Source organism: Salvelinus sp. IW2-2015, linkage group LG1 (genome assembly GCF_002910315.2).
Source record: "Salvelinus sp. IW2-2015 linkage group LG1, ASM291031v2, whole genome shotgun sequence".
Lineage (NCBI taxonomy): Eukaryota > Metazoa > Chordata > Actinopteri > Salmoniformes > Salmonidae > Salvelinus > Salvelinus sp. IW2-2015.
Genome location: NC_036838.1, coordinates 33725438 through 33744246, shown reverse-complemented (window position 1 = coordinate 33744246; position 18809 = coordinate 33725438). Strand labels below are relative to the sequence as shown.

General features: G+C 45.3%; 2 protein-coding genes across 7 annotated transcripts in view; both read left to right on the top strand.

Moving 5' to 3' along the window:
- The first annotated feature begins 845 nt into the window (after positions 1-845).
- On the top strand, positions 846-13313 carry LOC111966148 (zinc finger CCCH domain-containing protein 10). 6 transcript variants are annotated; one of them, XR_011480172.1, is made up of 8 exons: positions 846-1468; positions 2600-3876; positions 4004-4619; positions 5674-5788; positions 11327-11481; positions 11682-12444; positions 12686-12757; positions 12967-13313. XR_011480172.1 is itself a non-coding variant. In XM_023990568.2 (3 exons), the coding sequence occupies exons 2-3, from the start codon at positions 2737-2739 to the stop codon at positions 4526-4528; spliced, it is 1665 nt and encodes a 554-aa protein (XP_023846336.1). In that variant the 5' UTR covers positions 846-1468; positions 2600-2736; the 3' UTR covers positions 4529-4971. The 6 variants fall into 6 exon arrangements, 1 of the variants encoding a protein (XP_023846336.1); XR_011480174.1 differs by having other exon boundaries at positions 11682-12343; positions 12967-13312; XR_011480169.1 differs by having other exon boundaries at positions 11682-12757.
- Positions 13314-15058: 1745 nt separating this feature from the next.
- Positions 15059-18809, top strand: part of esyt1b (extended synaptotagmin-like protein 1b) — a 45582-nt gene continuing 41831 nt past the window's right edge. The window contains exons 1-2 of the mRNA XM_070444406.1: positions 15059-15889; positions 17443-17484. Of these exons, the coding sequence (XP_070300507.1) occupies positions 15530-15889; positions 17443-17484 (402 nt within the window). The 5' untranslated portion in view covers positions 15059-15529. The remainder of the gene's footprint in view (positions 15890-17442; positions 17485-18809) is intronic.

Below are 18809 nucleotides of genomic sequence, written 5' to 3'. Positions count from 1 at the left end.
GACCTGGGAAAGCGGGTCTACTGACGCAGTACCATTAGACCCAAAACGTTTCTGCCGCAGCACAATAATGTCCAGTTTTAGACTTCTTTGAGCTTGAGCCGTAAGTTTATACTGTGGCAATGATGCAAAAATCCTTTTAACACAGGGTATCTTTTGACTGGCAGCAACATTTCTACAAGCTGTGGTGTATCCACTACAGATCTTCACTAGCAACTTGTATTCTCAATTATTTTAATATTTGCTCTTTATCAAAAAACAACAGGACCGGCAGACTTTCTTATTTTTCTCCATTCACCCACTGGGAATTGTCTTCAGATATTCAACCTGAACATCGATTTTCACCCCTGAGATGACTCCTTTGAYGGGTGCTCTACTCCAAAGTTCAAAACACAAAACCTCTGTTGTTMGGATTCTTTTGAGGCTCACTGCAATCTTACTCTGTTCTTCAGAAATACAATTAATCAAAATAAGGTCACTCCTGGTCGCTGACAGACTCCACTCCACTTTTCCCAGCGCATACTTAACAATTTGACACCTCAAACGTGTTTTCCCCACATATGCATCCTTACTCAACAAACGCATTACAACAAGAAGTRWTTCATTATCATTCATACACKTATCCTCCACTCCAATTTTAGCCAATTTTATTTTTGTTCCAGTTTTCACTAYTACTGTTGTCYATTCAAMACATTTGTCTTCACCAACTTTGCTCGACGCGCTGCTTGATTCGAACTCAGCATCCACTTCCGCCATCTTTTCCCTCGTGTCGTAATCACCCCACAAGAGGCGCTCGGATGTCGTAATTAGCACAGGCGGTCGGTAGTGGAAAGACAGGAAGAAGAGAGATCATGATACAGAAAGCAGTGGAACGTCTAGCAAAGAAAGCATAAAGATGGCCAGGGTAGGAAGCAAGGACATGCTGAACAATCCTAAGGGTGGAGTGTTTCAGCATGATATATATATCAACTTTAATGGAGTTGGGGAGGTGTTTTGGGGGGAGGGTGTGGTAGAAGTTAATTTATTAAGGGATTTATTTGGTTTTGAATTTTATTTTCATGGTAGTACAGAATTGGGCAGATCATGATTGATCGTACATTCCAACACAGTAGGTGGCGGCATTCACTTTAACGATTGTTTGCGGGCCGCCATATTATCATAGAATAATTAGAATTAGCGCAAGCGCAGAAAGTCTGGTGTTTGTTTTCATCCCCTACGTCCAGTAGATGGCAGCAAATCTGCAGGACGATGTGGAAATATTTTGGAACAGTAGAGGTAGAAAATCTTCTTCTCTGGTGGTTTTGTTTTGAGTCTTTGGAGGACCAAACAACACGACTTAAATAATGTGTTAAAAGGCCATAGGAATGATAGTTAAACATTTGTCTCACATTCGTAAAATAGAAATACCATCAGCTGACATCGAAAGTACACCGTTCCTTCTGCGTTAAATGCTCCTGAAGTCATMATTTTGGTAAGTTCTTTGACGGCTAGTCATAGGTAATGTATATAGCTAACCTTAGCTGTGTAACCAGACATCTTCAACACACTGTAGCAGCTGAATGCCTGCATCTATAGTTTGCTTGCACAATTGTACCATGTGACTTTGCAGCTTGTACGGTTGCGTTAGCTAGCTAGCCACAAAAATATGCACCGGTTAGCTAGCTATATTAATAGCTATAACGTTAGATAGCTCTCCTTCAGCTACCCTCCCGGCTAAGCAACCTGGGCTAGGCCTTGATTTAATATATATATATATTTTTTTTATTTTTTTATTTACCTAGGCAAGTCAGTTAAGAACACATTCTTATTTACAATAACGGCCTACTCCCAAAAAATAACGCGGACGACGCTGGGCCAATTGTGCGCCGCCCTACGGGGCTCACAATCACGACCGGTTGTGATACAGCCTGGAATCGAACCAGGGTCTGTAGTGACGCCTCTAGCACTGATATGCATTAGACCGCTGCGCCACTCGGGAGCCCAGGGGCTAACGTTATGTCGCTAGTTAACATGTTGTTTAGCTAACCAGCTTGTTAGGGCCAAGGTTGCTATTTACCTCTTAAACAGCAAGAGTCTGTTGCCTATAGCCAAGACTAGCTAGTTATGTTAGTCTCAACAGAGATTGTCTTTCTTTTTTTCTTTTCTTATTTAACCTGTGTTTAACTAGGCAAGTCAGTTAAGAGCACATTCTTATTTACAATGACAGCCTACTTGTAAAGCCCCCCCCTGGCCGAACCCTCCCCTGGCCGAACCCTCCCCTAACCCGGATGAAGCTGGGCCAATTGTGCGCCGGCCTATGCGACTCACAATCACGGCCGGTTGTGATACAGACGGTATCGAACCTGTGTCAGTAGTGACGCCTACTTAGTGCCTTACCCACTCTGGAGCCTTGTTGTTTAATGTCCCTGTACCGGGCATTTGGTCTGTATAATTATACTTTCCACTCACTTCTGTGTTTGTCCAATCAATGATTTTAATTGCAAGCGTTTGTTCTCRCAGATGCCATTGCCTATGTGTAGATTTATTTAACTATCTAGCTAGATAACGGTCACACAGAATATATTTAAACTTGTTAACAACCAACTTGACATGTATCTTTCAGATGCCATGGTAAAGGATTGCATTGGTCCAAAGAGAATCTGAGCTACAGTCATTATCATGGAACAGAAAAGGCTTTCAGRATAAGTCACTTGCCCACACACATGAGTGCTGTGTTCCCCTTGCGCTGGGCCAAGCGCCATGCCTGACCGGGACAGCACCTACCTGTCAGGTGGTGGTGGGAGCAGCGGCGGGGTGGGTACTAGTGTGAGCGAGGAAGTGGGGTCTGGTTTAGGAGGGGGCACGGGAGAAGGCCGGGGGGGATCCGCAGGAGGTGAAGACAGTGGCTCTGGTTCTGGGGGCATGGGTGGAGGAGGGGCCCTGGGGAATGGGAACAACTGCGGGGGAGGTGGAGCCGGGGGCTCGGGGTCAGAACCGGCCCCGGACGGGGTCTGCAGAGACTTCTTGAGGAACGTGTGTAAGAGGGGCAAACGCTGCCGCTTCAAACACCCCGACTTCAACGAGGTGCCAGACCTCGGGGTGCAGAAGAACGAGTTTGTATTCTGCCACGACTACCAGAACAAGGAGTGTGTCCGCTCCAACTGCCGCTTCGTCCACGGCTCCAAGGAGGATGAGGACTACTATAAGAAGTCAGGGGAGCTRCCCCTCAGRTTGAGGGGGAAAGTAGCTGCAGGACTGGGCCTGTCCCCCATGGACCTCCCCCACAGCCGAGGGGAGGTCCCCATCTGCAGGGACTTTCTGAAGGGTGAGTGCCAGCGGGGCAACAAGTGTAAGTTCCGCCACGTCAAGAAAGACAACGAGTACGAGCCRGCAAGAGTGGGTGTGGGGAGCGTGTTGGGGCCAGGGGCCAGTGGGATGGTGAACACAGGCGGAGGGGTTGGGGTGGGTGCCTGTGGAGGCATGGCTGGACTGGTGGGGGGTGGAGGTGGGGGCAACATGATGGGGATGGGCTGCCCCAGCCTTGGGGGTTGCAGAGACCCGGGTATCTTAGGGGTGGGAGGAGTAGGGGTAAGTGGGATTGGGGGTTGCATCTCCATGGGGGCCTCAGGACCTCATCGTTTTGACAGGGGCCCCTGCTCGGCGTACGACCCCCTGTTTGAGAGCGGTCTGTATGAGACATCGCCCCTGGAAGCCCCTGTGGACCACACAATGCTGCAGCTGAAGAGACGCAGGCTGGAGGGTCTCCGGCTGGACGGGAACGGAGGGGGGCACTATGAGCTGGGGGTGCAGGCGGCCCTCTCACCCCGGCCCCTGGAGTACAGGTTTCTGGAGGAGGAAAACACCCTGCTGAGRAGGAGAGTGGATGAATTGAAGAAACAGGTCAGTCTAGCAGACGGGTGATGATGAACATCCCTCCACACATAATCAACAACCACACATAACAATACAATGTATCTATTAACCTTTTAAGATCACTCCTCAAATAYCTTGTTAATCTTTTCTTCAGGTGTCAAACCTCATGGCCACCAACGAGGTGCTGCTGGAGCAGAATGCCCAGTTCCGGAGCCAGACCAAGGTGTCGGTGATGACCCTGTCCTCCACCCCAGCCCCCTCTGAGCAGACCATGGCGTCCCCCGTGGGCTCGGTCAGTTCCTACAACCACAGCATCGCCCAGACCCATACCACCCTGAGCAGCGCCGGGCTGCAGCCTCGTACCGTCACCCTCACACAGCAGGACCTAGTGGCCCCCACCGGTGCCGTTACAGTGCCCCCATCTAATGCTGCCCCATCCAGCGCTCCCCTGCCCCACCTCAACCCCGAGATCACCCCGCTCTCAGCCGCCCTGGTTCAGACCATCGCCCAGGGCATGGTGCCTCCCGTCTCCATGGCACCTGTCACTGTTTCAGTGGCGCCGGTGGCTGTATCCATGGCACAGCCTCTGCCTGGCATCACTATAAGCCATGCCACCAGCCCCATGGTGTCATACCCTATCGCCAGCCAGAGTATGAGGATCACCACCATACCTCACTGATGCAGCACACTCTCTAGGACCCTCCCATGGAACTAAAGAKGGAATTCTACATACCATCCCTCTGCTGAATGACTTGAGGGGAGACATTTAGGTGGGTGATCCCTAATGCCCATATGCCATGGGCAGAGAAAAGGTTMATGATGATAGGATGCCTTCACCACACAAACCCTGCTCTGTGGCAGCGTTGCAGGTAGTCCTCTGAGGTGACCTCTGAACTTGTTAAAGGTTTGTGTGCCAAARGGACTTCTTCAAACAGATACCAAAAATAACGACAAACTGTAAAAATGTCAGGGTGATATTCATAGTTTGACAAATTTGACTGTCATGACATTGCAAGGGGTTTATGACATTTCAGATAGCTTCCGTTATTTATGATTATGGGTTTTGCTTGTGTAACTTATTTTGCACACATTTAATGAGAATAACAACCACAAGAAAATGAATCTGTCCTGTTATTACTAATTAATCAAGTTATCTAGAGTAATGTTATGGGTCGATAAGGTTACTGATTGACACACCATCAGATACATTTTTCAGTGTTTGAAGCATTGKTATCTTTGCCCTTTCCAGCCTAAACTCAGTTGAGCCTAAACAAAGGTAAGTCTACCATGAAGGGAATGGGTAAGCTTGGAATAGAAACACCTTTAGTAAACATGTTTTTGATCAATTCCAAATGTACTCATCGTTTTATACATTTGTAATTTAGCAGAGGCTCTTATCCAGAGCGACTTAGTTAGTGCATTCATCTTAAGATAGCTAGGTGGGCCAACCACATTTCAGTCATAGCTACTTTGAGGAAAAATGTACTTACTATCTGTAAAGTCAGTGCCCAGGTGGTTCCACCTTGGGGTGCCAGGACAGAGAAAAGCTTTGACTGAGCTGGAGCTGCCCTCCCGTAGGGGTGGGAGGGCCAAGAGACCAGAGGTGGCAGAACGGAGTACTTGGGTTGGGGTGTAGGGTATCAGAATAGTGTGCTTCACGGTGTACTTCTACACCTGCATTGCTTGYTGTTTGGGGTTTTAGGCTRGGTTTCTGTACAGCACTTTGTGACATCAGCTGATGTARGAAGGGCTTTATAATAAATTAGATTGATAATTGATTGAGCCTGAAGGTAAAGAGTGACAGTTCCTCTTGCTGCTCCGTAGGCAAGTACCTTGTAGTGGATACGAGCTTTGACTGGAAGCCAGTGGAGTGTACGAGGAGCGGGGTGACATGGGAGAACTTGGGAAGGTTGAACACCATGCGGGCTGCGGCATTCTGGTAAGTTGCAGGGTTTTGATGGAACAAGCAGGAAGCCCAGATGGGAGAATACAAGTGCCGCTTCCTGTGTGAGGTAGGGTCATGCTCTGTTGCCACCTGGGTGTCTTTGCTATGTCATCTGCATAGCAATGATAGAGACCGTGTGAGGATATGACGGAGCCAAATAACTTGGTGTATAAAGAGACTAGGGGACCTAGAACCAAACCCTAGGGGACACCAGTAGTGAGTACGTGGTGCAGACACAGATCCTCTCCACGTCACCTGGTACGAGAGACCTGCCAGGTAAAATGCAGTCSAAGTGTGGAGATGAGGATCTGATGGTTCACGGTGTCAAAGGCAGCGTATAGATCTAGGAGGATAAAAGGAGATAGTCAGCCTCTGTGTCACAGGAGAGCAGTCTCGGTTGAGTGACCGGTCTTGAAGCCTGACTGGTTGGGGTCAAGAAGATAGTTCTGAGAGCGATAGCAAGAGAGTTGGTCAGAGACCGCACGCTCAAGTGTCTTGGAAATAAAAGGATACCGGTCTGTAGTGTGATGTCAGAGGGGTCGTGTGTTGGTTTCTTGAGGAGGGGAGCGACTCAGGCCATTTTGAAGTCAGAGYGGACGAAGCCTGTGGGCAGGGATAAGTTGAGGGAGGTAAGGAATGGGAGAAAGTCTCCAGAGATGGTCTGGAGGGAATGGGGTCGAGCGGGCAGGTTTTCGGGCAGCCGGACCTCAAGTCACAGGATTTCATCTAGAGAGAGAGGAGAAAGATGTCTAGGAGTAGTTCTGTGTGAATGGGACAGAGAGGGAGGGGGTGGAGGATAGAGGAGCAAAATAGTTTCCTAGGGTTAGAGGCAGAAGTTGGAAATTTAGAGTGATAGTGGCTTTAGCAGCAGATAGAKGGGGGAGTGAAAGGGAGATTTAGTTACCTCCATTTTCACTCCGCAGCCCTGTTCTGGAAGTTCACAATGAGTCACTCAGCAGTGGGGGAGGGCCGAGACGGACGGACGGGAGGAAAAGGGACAGTGTGAGTCATAGGMTGCAGAAAAGGAGGAGAGTAATGTTGAAAGGCAAAATCAAGAGGGAGAAAGATTTAGCAGAAGGGAGAGAATTGCGACGGCACATGACCGTCTGGGTAGGGGTTGAGTGGATAGGGTTGGAGGAGAAGGAGACCGACACTGAAACAAAGTGGGGATCAGCGACCTGGAAGGGGGTTTCAGTGAAATTAGTAGGCGAACAGCCTCTAGTAAAAATGAGGTCAAGCMTATTACCAGCCTTGTGAGTGGGAGGGGGCTTGGAAAGGGTGAGGGCAACGAGGGARAATAAATAAATGAATCGATGGCAGACGTCGGGAGGTTGAAGTCGCCCATTACAAAGAGGTGAGCCATYGTCAGGAAATGAGCTTATCAAGGTGTCAAGATCATTGAGAAACTCTACAAGGGCACCTGGTGGGCAATAGATGACCATGTTTGAGCGGACAAGTGACAGCATGGAATTCAATTGAGATGGACAGGTAGGTGAGGGAGAAAAGAGAATCTACACTTAGGACAAATCAGTAGGCCTGTGCCACCACCGTGATAACCAGGGCCAAAAGGTCTAGGGACTGAAGGCAGCATAGGCTGAGATGAACTTGGTGTTCTTGACCACAGATCAGCAGTTCCAAACGCTGCCAAGACCAGGAATTCYACATGGGTTGTGCGCGCAGGGTACACTAAAAGGGTTGCAGCCAAGGGGTAGGGAGCGTCTATAAAACCTACAGGGAAAGGAGCAAACAGGTATAGAAAACACACATAGTTGACAAAGCTGCAAAATGAGACCTGAAAATAACTAAGATATTCAAATCAAATTTTATTTGTCACATGCGCCAAATACAACAGGTGCAGACCTTACAATGAAATGCTTCGACCCAGAGCATCCCGACAATGGGCTTCAGGATCTCGTCACGGTATCTCTGTGCATTCAAATTGCCATCGATAAAATGCAATTGTGTTCGTTGTCCATAGCTTATGCCTGCTCATACCATAACTCCAATGCCACAATGGGGCACTCTGTTCACAACGTTAACATCAGCAAACTGCTCGCCCACACGATGCCATACACGCTGTCCACAATCGGCCCGGTACAGTTGAAACCGGGATTCTTCTATGAAGAGCACACTTCTCCAGCATGCCAGTGGCCATCGATGGTGAGCATTTGTCCACTGAATTCGGTTACGACACTGAACTGCAGTCAGGTCAAGACCCTGGTGTGGATGACAAGCATGCAGATGAGCTTCCATGAGACTGTTTCTCACAGTTAGTGCAGAAATTCTTCGGTTGTGCAAACTGACAGTTTCATCAGCTGTCCAGGTGGCTGGTCTCAGACGATCCCCCAGGTAAAGAAGCCAGATGTGGAGGTCCTGGGCTGGCATGGTTATACATTGTCTGCTGTTCTGAGGCCGGTTGGATGTACTGCCAAATTTTATAAAACGATGTTGGAGGCAGCTTATGGTAGAGAAATGAACATTCAATTCTCTGGCAACAACTCTGGTGGACATTCCTGCAGTCAGCATGCCAATTGCACACTCCCTTAAAATTTGATGAATCTGGCATTGTGTTGGTGACAAAACTGCACATTTTAGTGGCCTTTTGTTCCCAGCACAAGGTGCACCTGTGTAATATCATGCTGTTTAATCAGCTTCAGTCGGCAGGTTTCCATTGACCCAGGTTTATTCAAGTATGGTTATCTGCAGAGTATGGAAAGCGAATCAGCTAATTGGGCAGATTTGTTGCCACTCTAGCCAATTTTGCGTGGCTGATTGGGCTGCATAACGAGTCAATAATAAGCCGGCAACCAGTGCACCCATTTCCACCCTGCACTAGATAGCACAACCACAAAGTCAAAGTGCCTGCCAGCTAATATGGCGACAGAAGATGAATATTGGGACGGGGACACAAAGGTGRATATCTAAGGAGGAATGGAGATGGAAAAAGAGGGAAGAAGAGGGTGGAGTTGAATTTTAGGAAGATGGCAATAAAAATGGAGATTGGGTGACGAAGAAGATTGGTGTTAAGTGCAAACGGAGTGAGCCGTGCGCCAGACCGACTTCTGGAGGTGAAATGGAAGTGAATGAGGGTGAATTAGGTGGGGTGGAAGGTGTGGTGAGGAGCTGGCATTGATGGACATAATGAAGAAGAATCTGGTCYAGCAGGAGTGACATTTTTGGAGAAAGTGGATCCTTGCCTTTTAGCGGATACATTTGTGGTTTCAGGGTGGATGAGAAAGGAGTTGGATGCAGTTCAATCAGTGAAGGTAACCTGTAGTGGACTTGTGATATTTATGTTTCTTCTGGGCGCTGCGTGTCATGCAACTTGGGTCGGTTTCTTGCTTTGTGCTTAAGAATAGGGCACCATTGAAAGAAATGATTTCTGGCGTAGCGTTACATGTGGAGGTGGATCAATTTGAAGTTGAAGATTCCTGGTGTTTGACGTTCGCTGTTTGGTGCGATGCAGACCCGGTGGTGAAAGAGGAGTCACTGTCAGTCCTTTTGAGTTTTTACCTGACAAAGTCATGTTAGGATATATCAGGTATACTGTTAGAGCTTTTGTGCCAAATCCACTGTGCTGTTTCAGGTGTGTAGGTGGGAGATGCCAAGATGTGGGAAGCGTGCAGGAGGGCATGGGACAGAGGATTGTGTAGTTTCGTTGGCTAAAATTGTGTGTGTCAATTGTAGGTGTGMCCATGCTGCTGGGAATCGGAAGTGTCCGGTGCGAGAGAGGCAGGTTGAAGTGGCCAGAGGCAGAATATTACAGAAGGTGTCGTATGCTGAGGCAGTGGATGGGTCAAGGGTGAGGGATCCGGAGAGGATCCATATGAGTAGTAGATCTGTGCCAGCACAGGACGATAGGCCAACGAGTGATATGTTTCACTAAGGTTGGATTTTAGCGTTCATAGAAATGGTTGTCAACTGTACTGCAGAAATGGAATGTAAATAAATGTGGTGGCAGCTGCAGAGAAGTATTTGGGTATATGAGATTGATTTCAGAAGAGTAACAGTTGAGTGGTGGTGTCCCATCCTCTTAGGTCGTTGGTATGGTGCAGGAGCAGATAGGGTCAAAGTAGTAGAATGGGGTAGTGGGTTTTTAATGAGTATAGGGTTGTTGGAAGTGGGTAATATTATATTTTTATGAAATAGTGGTGTGTAGGGTTAGTAGGTGGTGCAATTATTATTATTATCATTATTATATATTTTTTCCTTTTTATTTTTGTATCATAAGTGTAATGTGATTGACCACGCACTACCGCACAGTAGGTGGCAGCATGCACAAACAAAATGTACGAACGCCATGATATCGAAGAAGAAGAAAGTGCCTGCTGATTTGAGATGATTCCACAAAGCCAATTTATGCTTGATCCAAAAATGTGGTAGGTGGGGGCGGTATGTAATGAATAAACAAACTTACTTTCTTGACAACTTCCTTCACAATAGCTCTGCTCCGCTAAGAGCAAGAAGTATGAAAGCCCTGACATCTACGGAGGCTGCATCACAGTAAATGCTTCAGATTCGGATTAACCATTCAGATCCTTTTATGCTTGATGCGACAATGGGATCCGGAGGCTCTGGAGGTTTGCGGAGGCCAAATCGAGTTCCACCCCGCATCTCTGTGGGCCTCCCAATTGTATCAATGCAGAGGGCTCCGTATAGCTCCGCATTGACATAATTGGTTACGGTAGGTGGCGGTGGTACATCCTGTATATACAGTGGAGGCTGCTGAGGAGAGGATGGCTCATAATAATGKCTGGAACGGAGCGATTGGAATAGCATCAAACTCATGGAAACCATATGTTTGATGTATTTGATACTATTCCACTTATTCCCGAACAGAAAGCGCCCCAGGTTAGCGAGTCCTTATTCCCGCACTACACACTCAGTGCCCCCCTGCCAAAAAATCCCCATTCTGCACTAACTGTAGTTTTTATTCAGACATTTGGAACAACACAAATAAACAATCATAACATTTAAAAYGATATAAACATATATACAAAAATAAGACTCATAAATATCAAAAGAAGTAACAAAGACAAATAGAAACAAATTTGTGTTGATTTGGCCCTCGAGCGTCAATGTATTACCCATCCCCCAACACTGTCAACCAAGAGTCAAGACTAAACCAATTCACCTTGGTGGTGTGCAGACTGGTTTTATATTATTCTTAACGATTTCGCACAAACCAGAAAGAAAATGCAACAATAAGTCTGAAACTATATATTAACAGTATTATGAATTCATTGGGGTTTATTTGGTAGCATTTCATAGTGTGACTGATTTTACTAATTGCGTTAGTACTGTCCAAAGTTAGAGGTGCGCTATTTGATAGATTCTCCCGCTCCCCCTACCTCCGGCTTCCAGTGGGGAGACCTGAGGTCAACCTACCCCCGCCAGCCTAGCTCACAAACTAGAATCAGGATGCCCACTCCGACAAGGTTAATTGACCCACAGTCCCACACGGTGACATGATATCATTGATATGAGCGATAGAAAACCGATCGTGCAAATGTCACCGTTTTCTGTCCTCAGATAAAGAGAGCTATGAAAGCTTGTCTACATATGAAAAGGTTCCAATGAAGAGCATTGGTTCTCAGTCCTGGTCCTGGGGACTCAAAGGGGTGCACATTTTGCCCTAGCACTGCACAGCGGATTCAAATTATCAACTCATCATCAAGCTTGAAGTGGTATTTATGTATTCATTTGTGATGCTATCCTTGTTATGATCCTGTTATTGTCACATGCTACATGTGCACATATGTGTGCCCATGCATCTATCTATCCAATGTTATCATGATTTGTTATCAGGGATATTATACTTTAGTAATCTACAATGACCTGATGATGTAAAAGTCTAATAATTACGTTGTCTTCCATATTCCTACAGATACCTTGTAACTGGAGATTCCTTCAAAACGATTGCCTGGAGTTAACGTGTAGGGCACTGCAAGGTGGGTGACCAGGGCCATCTGGGACTGCCTACTGGAGGAATTCAGGTGTGTGAAGGCTACCTGTGCCCTGCATAACTTCTTGATGATGGACACGAGGACCAGGAAGGGATCTGCAGATCGCCGCCTTGTGCCAGAGGAGAAGTCTGCTGCTCTGCAGGATGTTTCAAGGATGGGGTCCAACAACGCAGCAAGAGAGGCAATCCGTGTGCGGGAGATCTTCACCTCCTATTTCTTGGAAGAGGGTGCTGATGCACAACCAAAGGTTGATGCACAACCAAAGGCTCTTTTAAGAGCCATTCACATTGCAGTAAGAGTATTCKTCCATTTACTTAGCTATGTCAACTGCAGGTATTCAATTCCMAGTTTCTCTCCCTTTGATTTCTACTTCTCAGGTGAGGGTGATGTTTAGGTAAGGGTGGGATGTCTGTACAAAAACAAAACAGGCTATTTTAATTCACACAATTAGACACCCTATAACCTACACACTCATGTATCAATCTGATTGATGGATTGTGTTCTGCGGTAAGCAGGCTCAGGTGTACAACTGTGGCTCCTTCCACCTTCAAAGAATAGGCAAGAGGGCCAACCATGGAGAATAGTAAGACACTTCATTATTGCTATATTGTTTGTCCTTGTGTGTCCGCTCATGTTTTTCAGCATAAAGTACTCTGCAGCCACTTAGTGTGGTGTGGACACCAGGTGAGGCCACATGTAACAGTATAGCTTCCGTCCCTCTCCTCGCCCCTACCTGGGCTCGAACCAGGGACCCTCTGCACACATCGACAACAGTCACCCTCGAAGCATCGTTACCTATCGCTCCACTTTCACACCGGTTACACAGATTCCTGTTGAACACTGTCTCTTTAACTACCTTATTTTCTCAATGACAGTCTCTCTCCTTCACTTCATCCCTCTCTCCTCTTTTCCCTAAATCCTTTAGGTTATATCAGCTGTGTCGGTGAACCCCTCCCACATCTTAACTGGCTACATAGAGGGTACAGCATGATCAGAGGTGAGAGGTCAATTGGTCAGGTCAACAGGAAGTATTATTAAAGATGCTTTACATTGAAATACAGATCGAGATGCAGTAGTCCCAGAGTTAATGATCCAAGGTCAGTTTTGCATTTCACCTCCTGATTATTATGATGACAAACAATGTTAGAATAAAAAAGTAAAGTCTTAAACATGCTATCGCTCTCTCCATCTGTCTCTCGTCTGCAGATATGTTTTGATGTGAGAGAGGATGCCAACCCCCAGTCCCATCATCACCACCTCACCCGCTTTTAAGATAACCTTCGGGCCGACTAGAGACACTATGTAATTGTGATGAACTGGGAGAATATTTGGGTTACACTGTGATTCATTAATCATATGCTGCCTTCGCTGCTMCTAAGTTCTTACCTCTTTCCCTTTCTGTCTTTTACACCTCTCTCGCCACCTCCTTTCTAACCTCTGTTTTTATAATGCACAACAGATATGCATTGAAGTACAGATTGAACTTTTATTTATAATATTAAAATTATAATATTTATAATGCTTGTATTTATAACACTTGGATAATGAACTTCTTTCAATAAAGCGTTTCACATTCTCTGCTGTTTGAAATTAACTCCCATTTGATGAATACTACACCTATCCTGTTTATCAGATCAATGCAGATGAAGGGCATTAGATATTGAGATGAACCAGTTTTAGAGTATTTACATGAGGCATAGGAAGTGTAGTGTACTGTTTAAAAAAATTATATTTCTGTATATATGAATTACAAATCAGCCTTTAACTAGTTAAATCCTATTTCTAGTCTTAGTTACAATGTGTAACCATTGATGTCCCAGGACCAAGATTTGTAAAGACTTTTGAAGTGTATAGTTGTAATACATACATGCAGACACAGCATCATACAAAGACTGGAATGTGATACTCCTGGTATTGGATATGACTGAAAAATAATCTCAAAGACATTCATACCTGAACTGCACCTTTATTTGCGAAGGTAGAGTACATGATCAGTGAATATATTAAATGTACAGGCTACAATGTGGGGATCTCATACTATAATAACTGCAAAATGTACTTTTCGTAGCACCAGCAGGTTATGATAATTAACGTAGTAGGTTWGGATAATTAGGTTACGGTTAGGTGTTACGTACCTCAGCAAGCAAACCAAAAATGTTGCTCAAACAGRGGGGGGAACTAACAGGTGGGMTTTTAGGAGGGGTTCTGAAAGTTGACTGGCAACAACAACTGGGACCTAAGACACCCACCGTGAGCACCCACTAAATTTGCCCAAGAAGAGCCAAACAAAATAAAAACCCACACCAAACTTAAAGACAGGAAGCAAAACATAAAAATGAGGGAAATCAGATAAATGATCGTTTTTTAGAAATCAAATAGGGAAAGCCAACCAAAGGTGTTAACCCTCCACATCTCTCAAGCCAACTGGGGCAGACTAAAGAGGTGACAGCCATCGGTGCGCCCAGTGTGCTAACGTCCAACCTCGAAATATAAACGGAAAAACAAAAGCCTGTAAAAGTTAGGAAAAGRRTTATGGTTAGCTAAAAATGCAATAAATAAATAGTTTGACATCAATTTGACAAAAGCTGTACCATCTAGCCATGACCCTGGTACAGGCTTTAGGGGGGATTGCATTGGCGACCTGTCATTCAGGGCAGGTGGAGCAGTTTGCAAACAATGTAAAAAAATATATATGAAAAAATAAAGCTGCATACAAACATGATCTCTTKTTTGCTTTCTTGACAAAGGCAGCTCCAAAATGCAGATGTTTGCCCCACCAAGATGTACTAAAATCGCCACTGGGGGATTGGGAAAGAATAGGAGCTCTGCAAGTGTAAAATAAACAGAAGTGCATGGGTTATAGTCTCTGAATTGCTTTTCTGTATTGATTATGGGTAATTTTGGGTACAACTCTGAAAAACATAATGAATAGGCCTAGGCCTACTGTATGTTTTTTTGGGGGGGTCCAATGTGTAAATTTCCCCCGCAGCTGTGCCTTTCTGTCWCTCAAACCGAAATAGATGCCCGGGGTGGGAGGATTTTTCATAGACATTTTTACAGATTCGATCAATGTAATACTGCTTTCGCGGCACTTCAGCACGCAGTGACAGTTCGCTTCAGTTTTTCCGCAACCCTAACCTTTAGTTGCCAACTATCGACCCATGACAAGTCAAGCATGCGAAGTCAGGAATGAGTCAAATAATTCGACTGCTGCTTTTCTATTCGGTCCTTGCTATCTGGGATCCTTAAGACGTCGAACTCTGACGTCACCACATTGAAATATACATTTTAACTGGTAATGGTTTCATGGTTAAGGGAAGGGACGTCCCAAGAATCCCAGATAGCAGTAATCCTTTTCATTTTATGGGCTGGGCGTATTTTGGTTCTGCTAACGGCACTGGCTAGATTCTAGAACACAGCCCTGGCCTAGTCTAGTGTGTTCATATKTTTTTCCTCCTTGAAAGACAACACATGGAGGAGTAGCTAGCTACGTATTGAAATGTGTTATTGTAATTTTTTAGTTAATGGCTTATTAAGTTGTGTACTCAACGTTTAATGCCACGCATTGTCTAMATTTGGCAGTACCCGTACACTACCCGCTAAGAAGACTGGCTGGATTATGAAGATATAGAGATGCAGTTTTAAAATCGACTAGATACCTAGCCTATTCGTCAGTACTGAGTTGTAGCCTACATTAGATAGCAGTCTGTTGAAAAGTAGGCTTTGAAGAACTTGCGCTAGCTTACATTTTCTGTCAGAAAACGCCACGATGCAAAATCTGGACTCGGGGCARGGAGAATCCACCAAGGACGCATCTGGGTCGGCCCATTCCGAAAAGAATACACCGAATAGTTTAGAACTTGAAACCCCCAAACCACAAGGTGTTGACGCTGTATCGGTTCTTTGGACATTCGGCAAGTGCCTAGGTGCCTTGCTGCCCGTTTATCTTGCAGGGTACTACCGGGTTAGCACCAGTCTGTTGGTGTTCGGGCTCATGGTCTACACGGGATGGAAGCACTCACGTGAGGCAAAAGAAGCTCGTCTGCGGTCCGCCATTCATCACAATGACAACGAACAACAATATACAGACATGAAAATGTTCAAAAGTAAAAAGGATCTCCCTGCTTGGGTAAGATAACTTTGATAACCATTGGTCACTGATAAGGTGCTCCATTATCTATGTTTGTGGTCCCCTTCCCCCCCATCAGATGTCACAAGTCGACCTCCTCCACCTATCTAGGTCTATGGTCCTAGCGAGCCAGTCTGTTCCACACACAGAACATATCAAAGGACCAAATATATCCTCGCAAATGTATCCTAAACCATAGCTAATTTGATCGAAATGATTACTGTGCACTAGGAAACATTAACATCATTTGAACTAGGGACAACAATGTTATTATACAGTTATTACATCTACATGCTAAAATCCCTGGCTCTAACTGCCTCCAATATTTGTATAGCTGGTATACTGTATGCAGGCCCTATGTCATCATCCCCATGCAGCTGAGCTGAGACAGAATTGATTTTTCTTCCCGTAAGGTAATAATTTGAAGCACTCAGACCATTGATGCCTAGGTATAGATGTTGAAGACCATTTGAGATGTACTGATTGAGGCGTGGTCTTTTGATGCGCTCTCTTTTTCTCTACAGTGTTTCTCTCCATTCTCTCTACAGTTTAATTCTCGATCTCTCTTGCTCCCTATGTATGATTCCTCCGCCTCCTCAGCTTCTTCTATATTAGGCAATTCTCAATATGTCTTCCCACGGGACTAAGAGGGGAAAAAAAGAGGGAGTGAGTCAGAGAATGAGTCTATTTCAGAATAACAGATAAGGGGAATAAACAAGCTACTGGTCACAACATAACCTTACACTTAGTCTGTTTGGGGTGAAGAAGTCTGTTTGGGGTGACGAATCTGTTTGGGTGAATAATTCTGTTTGGGTGAAAATCTGTTTTGGCGGTGAAATAAATCTGTTTGGGGTGACGAATCTTGTTTGGGTGAATAATTGTTGGGTGAAGAATCTGTTTGGGGTGAATGTAATCTGTTTGGGGTGACCAATCTGTTTGGGGTGAAGAATTCTTTCGCGTTTGGGGTGAAGAATCTGTTTGGGGTGAAGAATCTGTTTGGGGTGAAGATTCTGTTTGGGGTGACGAATCTGTTTGGGGTGACGAATCTGTTTGGGGTGAAGAATCTGTTTGGGGTGTCAAATCTGTTTGGGGTGAAGAATGGTGTTTGTTTAAACTATAATCAGTACTTGACTGAAATAGGTTCCGGTACTCATTTTGGGTGCCAGTACTGTTTATATTTAGGTGCAGGAGCTCCACAATACTTTGAGCTAATATTCTATAAGAGGAACAGGAGCTCAAGCGGTAGAACATTTGAGGTGCCGGTACTCAGCTCCGGTGAGCTCCTGCCCAAGTCAAGCACTGACTATAAGGGAGTTCTGTTTAGTGCCAAAAGAAGGCATTGAGATGATGGTGCACTTATGTCGTTCTCACCCACTTCCTGTCCCACGGATGTAGAAAGTTTCCGTTGTGGCATTCACTAACAACACAGACAAAAGCACTGGGAAAAGCTAGTCTGATAACCCTAGCTATACAACTCATTATGTACATGATAAGACAACTCCTGTATTCCTCCTAAATCTGTCACTGATGTATTTATTTATAATTCCTCACAGGTCAACTTCCCAGATGTGGAAAAGGTGGAATGGCTCAATAAGGTACTGCGACATTACCTCTCTACATCAGTTTTCATCTGGTAACCTCTCCGCTTACAAATGCCTGCCCTTTAGAGAGTGCAAAGAGAAACCCTATTCATCATTCTCCCATTAAACACACAGCAAACACACATGCCTATCGCTGTCTCTGTGAGCCAGCTGCTATGTTGATAGATGGGTGGTGGGGCATGGTAGCTGAGTGATTAGTGCTGCTGCCGGTACRCTGCCATGTTACAGCAGGGACGCCCACYCCAGTAGCMTCGCCACTGTGTCTGGGCTGTAGGCAGCTTTCTCCCCTCCTACAGTAGAGAGCAGAGCAGGCCCATTGCCAGGCCACTCTGTCAACCTTTCCATATTAGTGCTGCCTGACTCACAGGAAGAGGGAGGGGCCAGCTAAACCCCTAAAATCCAATCAAATGGCAACAATTGTCCCTTCTCCCACAACCTCTCTTTCACTCTGTCTCTTCCAGCCCTGCAAATTATTTTTATTATTTTTAAATTGAACCTTTTTTTAACTGGGCAAGTCAGTTACAATGACTGCCTACCCATTGTAGTGGCCCAGCCTGCAAAACCAGGCTGGGCCTGTGTTCTAAKAATAGGCCTCAGCCAAGACTGAAATTATGATTTTCGCTACAATGGGAACACGAGGTCCGAGCACAGCTATCTCTTAGACAAAGCAGATATTTGAGTTGGATTTCCCTACAGGGGCATCAGCAGACTCTAGGTGYCATTGCCCAGAAACCCTTGCTGTTCATGTTGCAGACTGAACCCAGATGTAATTTCTTTCTATAGCACGCATCTACAGTATACTGTGCATTYGGAAAGTATTCAGACCCTTTCRCTTTTTCCTCATTTTGTTACATTACAGCATTATTCWAAAATTKATTAAATTATGATTTTTCCTTAATCTACACACAATACCCCATAATGACAAAGCAAAAACAGGTTTTTATACATTTTTGCAAATGTATTACAAATAAAAAACAGATACCTTATTTACATAAGTATTCAGACCCTTTGCTATGAGACTTGACATTGAGTTTAGGATGCACATCCTGTTTCCATTGATCATTCTTGAGATGTCCACCTGTGSTAAATTCAATTTATTGGACATGATTTGGAAAGGCCCACCTGTCTATTTATGGTCCCACAGTTGACTGTGCATGTCAGAGCAAAAACCAAGCCATGAGGTTGAAGGAATTGTCTGTAGAGSTCTGATAYATAATTGTGTTGAGGCAAAGATCTGGGGAAGGGTACCAAAAAAAAAATCTGCAGCATTCTCCCCAAGAACACAGTGGCCTCCATCATTCTTAAATGGAAGTTTGGAA